The 11,601-nt window shown below is 32.1% G+C and overlaps 1 protein-coding gene across 1 annotated transcript; it reads left to right on the top strand.

The window, feature by feature from the left end:
- The first annotated feature begins 288 nt into the window (after nt 1–288).
- On the top strand, nt 289–801 carry LOC139859414 (basic leucine zipper 4-like). Its single transcript, XM_071848205.1, has one exon. It carries the CDS (start codon nt 289–291, stop codon nt 799–801), a length of 513 nt encoding a protein of 170 aa, XP_071704306.1.
- The last annotated feature ends 10,800 nt before the right edge of the window (nt 802–11,601 follow it).

An 11,601-nucleotide genomic window follows, 5' to 3' on the forward strand; every position in this document is an offset into this window, starting at 1 on the left:
GGTTTCCAGTAACCACGTCAGCAACCTCTCGATTCTATTGGTTTCCTGTACGACCAACCAACTAGGACCACTATCTATACCAAAAACCATAATGGGACCCACCATTAAATGCAACCTGACTCAAAACGCAATACTCCTTATCAATTTTTTACTTCTGACCATCATTTTTTGTATGGTGGACCCCGCCAACAACCTCACATTTCACCATTAAATAGCACCACCCAATCTATCCTTCCTTCCCTTTCCTCCTCCCACCTTCCTTACTATATCAAACGTTTTTCCGGCGAAATGTTGCCTTATTTTTTCACATCCGGTGACCATCTCCTTTCCGACTTTCCCGGGATTTTTGAAACCGACCCGTTTGATCAAGAACCGGTTTTTTCCTTCTCCGGTTCAGACAACTCAACCCCAAAAGCCAACAGCACTGATGAAGTTACCATAATCGATGACCGTAAACAAAGACGTATGATATCGAACCGTGAATCGGCACGAAGGTCTCGTATGAGAAAACAAAAGCACGTGGAGAACTTAAGGAACCAGTTGAACCGGTTTAAAACCGGGAACAGGGACCTTAAGAACCGGTTACGGGTTTTAAACATCCATGGAATGATCTTACGAGAAGAAAACCGGAAACTTTATTCGGAATCGGTGATTCTACAACAAAAACTTTGGAACGTACGTCAAGTGTTGCTTTTCCGACAACTCAACGAGCAGGTGTTACCATTTGCATGGCCATGCAATAATAATGTTACGTACATCAATGAACAACAAAATCCACCATCAGTATCATTAATCACATAAAATCTTATAAGTAACATTTATATATATAAAAAAGAATCATTACATAATGACCTAAATAAGGGTATGAAATGAAGGGACGGAAAACTCACATATTGGCAGTTTTAAAAATATATATAATCGTAAATGTAAATTCGAATCACGTAGGTAATTCTTCAGAAGGAAATTTGGGAATTTTTTTTTTTCGCTTTTTTTTTTTATTTTATTTTAAATTTGGTGATTTCGTGAAAACGGTGACTTATTATAATGTCAAAACGAGAGTAATCAGTTTGTAAGGATTTACTCGATCGTGATGTGTTTTGCTCATTCGATAGAATTATTATTATTATTAATGAATGATAATTCAGTTTGCCCCTCGTGTTAATTACTTTTTTTTACGAGTATATCATTGCTTCATGCTTGTTTTTGTTTTATTCATTAAGTTGTTTGATTTTACTTATTGTGTCGAATTGAACGAGACATGAAATGACAAATTGTGACGCCAAACGTCTTGACTAGATACGGAGTATAAGATATATTACATATATATATAAAAATCCTGACCAAAATTTTGAGCGATCTGATTATTATAAGGAACATGCTAATAATAGCCGGCTATATTTAAACATTATTAATTAAAATTTACTCTAATAATATTAGAAGTTAGAAGTTCCATGAATAAACATTTCTTAAAACAAAACAATAAAGTATCAACGTACACTTCATAATTAATTCAACTTAATTAGTATGCTAATATGATTATATAAAAAACGATATTGATGATTTGATGAAATTTAAATATTTTATAAAGTGTGAATAAAAAGAGTATATTATAATGAACACACTATTCATGCAGGGATAGTGTTTTGATTTATGGCGTATAAAATGTGCAATTCTACAGGACTCAAGACTCAAAGGGTCCAAAAATATTACCCGACAATATATATCTATGCTATATCTATTTATAAGGTTTTAGGTATATTACGTATACTGCAACGGTTGTTTTGATTGATGATTGTATTTTATTATTTTTCTTAGTATTATTGAATTTGTTCTTATATAAGTGAAAAACTTTCGTATACAAAGGTAAAGGGCGTGTTTTTGGTTACTGAATTGGTTGGTCATATATATATAATCTTAAAAAATAATATCGCACATTTCTCAATTACATTTGTGGTATACAAAACCAATTTCCATCTTGTTATAATTTTAACAAAGAATACGTGACGAATGGGATCTTTGAATGCGCAAGCAAAAAGGTGACTTGATTAATTCAAATAATTTTCTTATTTCTTCTTTTTGTTACTTTTTTTTAACAATGATTTTTTTTAGCATCAGTAAATCATTTATTTCAACGACCCTCATTATTTTGTACGTATCACACGCGTTTTAGCATAAACCCGAACCCGATTGACGGTACCCGGGAACACATCATTCGAGCAGTGTTCCTGGGTAGAAGTCCGTGAACGAATCCGGTAAAACCTCTATATATGGTCAATATATACCACCATTATTGGTGTTCAATTATTTTAAAAAAAATCATGTCATCTCTAAGGATCGAACAATGATATCTCCCTATCCCATGACACAAAGTACATGGGGGATTTGTTTGGCTATGCCGGCAAGTTCTTTGGTACGTACCTTATATCTAATCCAGTTGTCAATTTTGAGTATCATGAAGTGGTGTTCAATTCTTTTTAAATCAACCCACATCAAACATTTAGCTGGTAGTGTCAGCCGCTAACAACCACCCTATTCCGATCATTTTCTACAAAAAGGTTTTTTGACCGACGATATTAGCATCACACAGAGGAGAGGACTTAACCACTTTCGCGATCATATGTTATCCGCACACACGTTAGGAGGAAACCAAATTCGCGACGATATTGACAGTACCATCGAAGGTTTGAAATCGGCTCATCAATCCGGGATTGTTTGTAGTAATTAATAATCATCCTACAGGAATCGGCTAAACAGTAGTATGAAGAAAGAAGACATGAAACAGAATTCATTCGATGTAATAACGTAATAACGCTTTGTACGATAGATAGCCTTGTAATGGGCTACCATTTCTATATATAATGTAAATATTTATAGTTAGTGGAAATAAAATTTTACTTGCTTTAAAAAAAAATAAAGATAAAAAAAAGAGACGTAAACCGGTGAGTAAGTAACAAATTACGTGTCCATCTACCATCAATAAGCTACAGTGTATATTTACATTCCAACCAATCATAATTTCAATCATACTTTCAAGTCGTCACCAATTATAAAACGATTAAGTGAGAACAAAGTCGAGTTTTATGTGACAGTGGCCATTCCCCACATAATATTTTTTTTAACTTTTTCTTTACAAAAAGGAATAATATCGTCATCCCTTAGGACTGGGATGGTAATAAATCAAATATAAATTGAATAATCTCATATCGATATTTATACTAGTTTAATATTTTTAAATTCATATGCATATAAATATAAATATTCATATCCATTTAAATTTAAAACCTTTGTAGTGGTTAGTTTCTCCTTCTTATAGCGTCTTGCTACAAATATAAATAAATATAAAGTAATATAAATACATATACTATATGTGTAATCGTTAACGTCAATTGAACATAATATGTTACAAATTGTGAGTAAATATATGTTTTTAACTAATGTTACATAGAATCTCTAAGATTATAGAGTACTACTCCGTATCTTAGTTAGTCTCGTACATATTTTGAGCTACCTTCAATTATTATTATAGCTGATTAAGAGTTATCTATAAAGTTTGAAGTAAAATTTGGCTTATCTAGATTCACGTATGCATTTTGGGTGGTGATATTTTCAAACATGAATTTAATAGATCAACCACAATTTAATGTTAGTTTGCTGAAATGTTTTCCAATAATTTCTAATAAGAAACTTGTTAAAGACATAATTTAAGGACACTTTTGTACATTTGAGTGGATCTATCAAATTTGATATTTAGAAGAGTTAATTACACTGATGGTCCCTGTGATCTTGGTTAAATTACGTCTATAGCCCCTAACTCTTAAAAATTATATGTTTCGTCCCTGTGATTTTAAGTCCAAACGGAGGTGGTCCCTGTGATCTTGGTTAAATTACGTTGATAGTCCATAACTCTTAAAAATTATATGCTTCGTCCCTATGATTTTATGTTCAAATGGCGGTTGTCCCTGTGGAAGAGTTGTCTTTCCAAATCTAAGTAGCCAAGCACATTATTAACATGTACAAGCTAATGAAATGTGTATGCAATTTAATCAAGAAATTTAAAAAATTAACCTCCTTGCTTTTGTGCTTCTGCGATAACATGCAGTGCAAGAGTTGTCTTTCCAGAAGCTTCTGGACTGTATATCTCCACTACACGTCCCTGCATATGTATACTTATGCTTTAGGGACGATAAAGAATGTTAAGTGATTTATGCATATGTATATTTATATTTAAGTGATTTATATTTATGCATATGTATATTAATGTTTTATGGACCACCGCCGTTTGGAGTTAAAACCACAGGGACGAAGCATATAATTTTCAAGAGTTAGGGACTAGCGACGTAATTTAACCAAAATCACAGGGACCATTGCCGTTTGGACTTAAAACCACACGGACGAAACATATAATTTTTAAGAGTTAGGGACTAGCGACATAATTTAACCAAGACCACAGGGACCATCTGTAACGACCCGGATTTTTCCGCTAATATATTGAAGATTAATATTTACATAATTAATGTTTCCAACATGTTAAGCAATCAAACTCAATAAGAATTGGTTATTTGCAATGAATTTTATACAAACGTTTGGCCACCCAGTCTGTCTGACGATTCACGAACGTCATAAATTGAAATAATTATATAATGATGTATATATGGATATATATATACTTATGATTTGTTAAAATGATATTTAAGTATCTCATTATATATAATAACAATTGGTTATATACATAAAATGAGATTACTAACTTAAAGACTTCAAGACTATATACATATATATAACGATGAACGTTGTAATAACTTCTAAATTAAAATGTATGTATATGTATATGTATTAATATGTATTAATACACTTTTGAAGGACTTAAACATATATACTAACATACTTATACTCAACAAAGATAGCTATACTCATAATCTCATTCAATTCCATCAAGAATTCTATTCGTATTCATTCGGTATTTACACCCGTATCATACACAGCTTCCATACTTAAATACTATGAGTATATACCAATATGAAATACCAATTATAGCCTCCTTAGCAGCCCTATGAGTCACAAGACAAGGATAAACATGATGGAGACTTGTGGGAACCAACATTTAACTTCTAGTTTGCATTATTATGCTATATTCCAAATTTTGATAAAGTCTCTTAGCCATATGCATGAACCACGACTTTTAACACTCTTTTTACTCATTCATATTAGCTATTTAACTTACCTTCACTCTCATAATACTCACACACAAGAACTCCACGTATTCTCTCCATTTCTTACTCTTTAAACACTCTTTAAACACACATACTTCAAGTACCAGAAAATCTTCATTCACTTTGATCACAAGATTATCATCTTATTTTCTCAGAAACTTTGTTCATTTAATTTGAGGTAGTCACCTTATTCATAATCTTTTTCGATTCATATCCATATAGCTATCTTATTTTGAGTTATAACTAATAACAACAAGAACATAGTTTAGATTATTTCTAAACTTGTTTGCAAATAAACTTAATCCTTTTAACTTGACTTTTAAAATACTTCAACACATGTATTATGACAGTATGTCAAGCTAACGTAAGGATATAAAACTTGTAAACACGAAGAACACCTTAAAACTGAACATACGCCGTCATAGATCATTGGGGGCTGTTTTGAGTTTAATTTTAAAAACCTATCTTAAACTTTGAATTAAAAGATTTCCTTTGGTAAAAAATCTTATTTTATATGGATATGAAATATATCCAAAATCCATGGTTAAACTCTAAGTGGAAGTATATTTTTCAAAAGGGTCATCAAGATGTCGTTCTTACGATGGATATGACCATCTTCTCTTATTTGACACCTAAGCTGTATTTTCGACTATAAACCTATACTTTTTCTGTTAATATTAATAATGTTGAGTTTGATACGAAACCATGGCAACTCGAATCACTCAAAACGGATTTGTAACGAAGAAATTATGGGTAAAACAAAATTGGATATTTTTGCTTGTTTTTAGCTACGGTTTTGATTAATAAAAATGGATTCTAACCTTATCCTAGCTAACTTACCTTGCATCCTATATGTATTTATACATGTCTTGTTTCCGAACTTATGGAAATACAATTTATAATAGTCGTGATTAAGTTCTACGACAATATATTATAGTCTTAATAAAGATCGTAAGGCACCATATATATATATGACTTGATCACCGTGGATCCGTATACAGCGTTTTGACATATCATTTTGATTTCTTATATATATATTATTGGAACGAACTATAAGATACCATTGGCAGTAATTTCGAGTTAGCTGTGGGTCGAAGTGGATTCCAAAATATTATATACTTTGAGTTGTGATCGAGCCTGAGACATGTATACAATGGGTCGCGGATTGCTTCAGACAATATACATATTATGTGTCTTATTATATTAAGACAATATATTATAGTGTTAGTGAATCCTAACACAATATACGCATTTATATTTATATATATATTTATATTGTTGGACTATTGGACTATTGGACTATTGGACTACGAACGTTGGACTACTAACAATGGACAATTAAAATTATCACAAGTATCATAAGTATGGAATATTAATTATATATATATATATATATATATATATATATATATATATATATATATATATATATATATATATATATATATATATATATATATATATATATATATATATATCTATCTTGACACAAGAATATTATTATTAGGTTTGTGAATTTGTCAAAAGGCCAAGTCTTATCACCATCTATTCGGAAATCATCACAAGTGAGTTATAGTCCCATTTTTACAATCTAAATTATTTTGGGATGAGAATACATGCAAATTTATAAATGTTTTACAAAATAAGCACAAGTTCATGAAACTACATTCTACGACTGTTTTGTTATACCGGATATCTATACTTATTATTATTATGCTTAGTAACCTAAGAATTAGTGAAAAACACTAATTGACGCGAATCCTAAAGGTAGATCTACGGGCACCAACCACCTCCATTTTCGAATAGTGGAAATGCTTTAGTACTTCGAAGGGTTCTTGTCATACATTTGAATAGTGGAATGTATGATGCCAGATATCTTAAACGCTCTATGTTAAGGTCGGTTACCAGGTGACTCATCGTATGAATGATTTTTGTAGTTGTAATGATCCTGCGCATTTAATTAAATGAAATCTTGTAGCTTATTAAATGTTATGATTATTATATAGAAATTAAACCTATGACTCACCAACATTTTTGTTGGTGTTTTAAGCATGTTTATTCTCAGGTGAATATTAAAAACGCTTCCGCTGTCGTATGCCAACCCAAGGTCATGATTTGGAGTCGGCATAATTGTTTATATTGTTTAAACTTGCATTCGGAGTATTTGTTGTAATATATTTGATCATATTGTAATGGGTTGTGTAAAAACTTATTTATTTGAGGAGATTGTCTTTGATAGACAATCTAAATTATGTCATTAAGACCTTTATTCAATAATAAAGGTTATGGTTATTTTTAAAAACGAATGCAAGATTTGAAAAACGTCTCATATAGAGGTCAAAACCTCGCAAAAAAACCAATTAAAATGAAATGTTTATAATTAATATGAACGGGGTATTTCACCATCAGTGTAATGAACTCTATTTAGAAATATCAATTCTCATGCATTTTGGTTTGTTCAAAGTGGATAATAAAAATTTAAAATCATAAATAACATTAATTAGATATGCAAGCTTGATATATGAATTTAATTAGCAATATTCACATACTTATTTTTTTTTTTTAAAAGCAAGCATTATATTAACTCGGAGAAAATATACAAGAGAACAAAGTCAAACAACGAAAAAACCAAGCGAGGAAAAGAAAAAGGGACATATTATGTACAAGTATGCCAAAAATAAAAAACCAAAATGAAAAACGGAAGTTAGCTAACCCCCTTCTATTGTTTATGTAGAAGCACAGGTTGATTAACCATTAATGTCATTCAAGAGACGATTTTTTTAATCTCCTCTAGATCCATTCGAAGGAGGTAGATTAATTCCTCATTAAAATATTTGGAGTACTCCACGATTTGTTTCTGAAGACCGCATCATTACGAGCTTTCCATACGAAGTAACATATGGCCCATTTAACTCCTTGCCATATTCGTTTTCCCAGAGGCGAAATGTTTGAGAAACCCGAGCTGTCATCAAATATAGAGACCATAGAAACAAGACCAATCGAAGTGATGTTCCACCAAGCAAAAATGTTATTCTAAAGCTCAATAACCTTACCACATTTGAAGAGAATATGATCCACGGTTTCGATTTCAGCCGCACATAAAGGACATAACACGGAGTCGAGATCAATACCCTTTTTGTCAAGCTCAAACCGCACCGGGATTTTGTTCAATAAAGAGCGCCAAACGAAGATACCAACTTTTTGAGGAATTCAATTATTACGCATAGTTTCACCTGAAGGATTGAATGTTAACAGATTTTCGTCAATAATTGCAGCCATCGATTTTGTGCTAAAAATACCATCAGAAGTCCAGGCCCAAGACCATGTATCTGCCCTGTTGAAATCCACATGAAAGTCAACAAAAAGACTTTTTAGATCCCTGAGATCATCTAGTGCATGACCTCGAATGATCTAGACCAACCCCAGTTTTCGGTTAAACGCGTGTCACTATGAATCAATCTGTCCGCCACCAAAGCTTCCTGATTATTTTCGATAGCGTATAATTTGCTGAAACGAACTTTTAATGTTATGTTACCAATCCATAAGTCACACCAAAATTTAGTTTCGCGCCATTACCCATGACTTTTTTAAAAGAATCGGGAAAGTTTAATCCCAAATCTGATAACTTATTCGCGATCTTGATGATGTTAACCCATGTAGAACAACCCGATTTAAACCTGCCAAAAATAGGATTATCCAGCCCACCCCCTCCCCATAAATGCTAACAATAACTTTAGCCCAAAGAGAGTGTTGCTCCGTTTTAAAACGCCACAACCATTTTCGTATTAAAGCCAATTTTTTGTTAGGTAAAGAACCTACGTTTAACCCGCCCTTATCATATGAACTAATTACTTTTTCCCATTTTACCCAATTAAGTTTTTTAGAATTCCCCGACCCGCCCCAGAAGAATTTGTACCTTAAAGATTCAAGGAGCTTGACCACACCAACAGGAGCTCGGAAGATGGAGAAGAAATAGATGGGGCAAACTACACAACACCGACTTCACAAGAGTATGACGACCCCCGAAAGAAATTGATTTTGCTTTCCATGAAGATAATCTTTTTTTGAATTTATCAATAACCAGTTGCCAAGCATTATAATTATTCATTTTGATGCCAAGAGGGATGCCTAAATATTTCAAAGGAAAGTAACCAGGGGTACTGTTTATATAATCGGCCATGTAAAAATATCTTCGTCACTTAACCCAACACCATAGAGATAACTTTTCATAAGATTTACCTTAAGACCCGAGATATCTTCTAAGCACTTGAGAAGTTTCACAGTATTGGAGGCTTTTCACCGGCTCTGTGATGATCCGTCCAAATCCCTTTGGACGAACACATCATTCATCGATTTCACAGTGAGGTACTCACCTCTACATGATACGTTTTGTAAACATTGCATTCTTTTGAAAAAGGCACACCCTAATTGAATATCAAATTCCAAGGTTTTTGATGTTTAATGATTTTTACATATAGATAATCATCGTAATTAATAGTTTACAATACTACATCCGTTGATAATGCAGTCAAAATAAGATACATGGTGATGATTTTGTGAATGCAACGTTTTCTTGAATAAAGCATGTATGACTCCATGCACATTGCTTGTATCACATATAAGCAAACAGCGAAAGACTTCTAGGAACCTGAGAATAAACATGCTTACAAGTGTTAACACAAAGGTTGGTGAGTTCATAGTTTTAATGTTTCGCATAATTTGTATATAAAGGTGGATCACAAAATTTTAGTAGTTTCATCCGGAAACGTTTATCAAAATATTCTACAAGATTGAGCACCCTGGTAACTAAACTTTAATGTATACATAATAAGTACCCCTGTTTTAACATACATGCAACCAACATGTACAATACACGCAAACCAACGTGTACTAACCTCAAATAGCATACGTCTGTTTTATAGTTCAGGCTAGGGTTTCTATACCTGGAATAGACGGGGATGTCAAGGCCTATGGATCCATATACCACTATTCGTGTCCACTAGTTCTTATAACCAACAGTTACTAGTTACCAAAGCTAAGGGATTTTCGGTTCAAACTCGGTATAGAATTTAGTATGTACTTGTATCCATTATTATGAAAATAAAATGCATGTATTCTCAGCCCAAAATATAGATTGCAAAAGCAATTAAAAAGGGAGCAAATGAAACTCACCTTAGCAGCACATAAATTCATTCATCGAAATGTGACCGAAACTCGGAATGCGAAATAACCGTAGATCTCAACCTAGAGAACATACGTTGGTCAATACATGTCTAACAAGCTAGGTTGGGTCATAGTGTATCACAATCCTAATGCTCGAGACCGACATGAAGAAGTTAACAAAAGTCATCTCAAAAGTCAACCTGACCCAATATGATCTTTAAATCTATACATGTTTATTAACATAGTATAAGTCTTGATAATTGAACGAATTTATAGTTTATCAAACTCAAAATATTATTTATTTCATGAGCTATATTATACTTGAATTATCATGGCAATCGAACATGATTTTCATATAGTTTTCCAATACTTGAAAATCAGATTATAGTGTTTATAAAGCTTTAAAACATGATAAGACAGTCAACTTTGACAACTGTTCAATAAGACGAGACGTGCCTTATATAGAAATTCATTTACTCGATTAGTAATTTTTGAAAATTCAATTTATCAATCTTATAAACAAGTTGTTTAAATATCAATTGCAGATTTAAAAGCAATTTCAATTAATGTTAACTATAATTCAGTTGTCCATAACTTTTAATCCGTTTCTCGAAATCACACGATTTCTAAATGAAAAGTTATTAATTTTTCGACAGCTTTCCAACGACATGCATATCATATACCTTACATCAATAACATATGTATCAAATTCATGATTCATCATAAACTATCTAACGATAAAATTAAAGTATACAAGTATGCATAACCATATATACTCGAGCACTAGACAGGGATACACTATTAATATATAAAAGATAAGATATGAGTGCTCACGTATCAATATTGAGATTCAATATTGCAGGAAAGTACGTAGACACGACGGAGATGATAAACACTAGATTGACCTCACGAGCTATACTCTGAACCATACCCATAACCTCCATTGCTATAACCCATAATTTCCTTAGCTCTAACCCGTTTGAAAACTCGTTTTGAAAGCACTCAAGCAAAACCCCGTCGTAGTATTTTATGTAATAATAATAATAATACTAATACTAATAATAATAAGATTAATAATAATATTAATCTTAATAATAATATAATTAATAATAATATAAATAATAGAGGGAGTAATATATCGGTGGATGTGTATCTGTGTGTTACAAACCGAAATCGATTGAATTTATATGACCTGACATGCCCCAGCCTTCCATGCGATCGCATGGTT

The sequence above is a fragment of the Rutidosis leptorrhynchoides genome, chromosome 7 (genome assembly GCF_046630445.1).
Source record: "Rutidosis leptorrhynchoides isolate AG116_Rl617_1_P2 chromosome 7, CSIRO_AGI_Rlap_v1, whole genome shotgun sequence".
NCBI classification, from domain to species: Eukaryota; Viridiplantae; Streptophyta; class Magnoliopsida; order Asterales; family Asteraceae; genus Rutidosis; species Rutidosis leptorrhynchoides.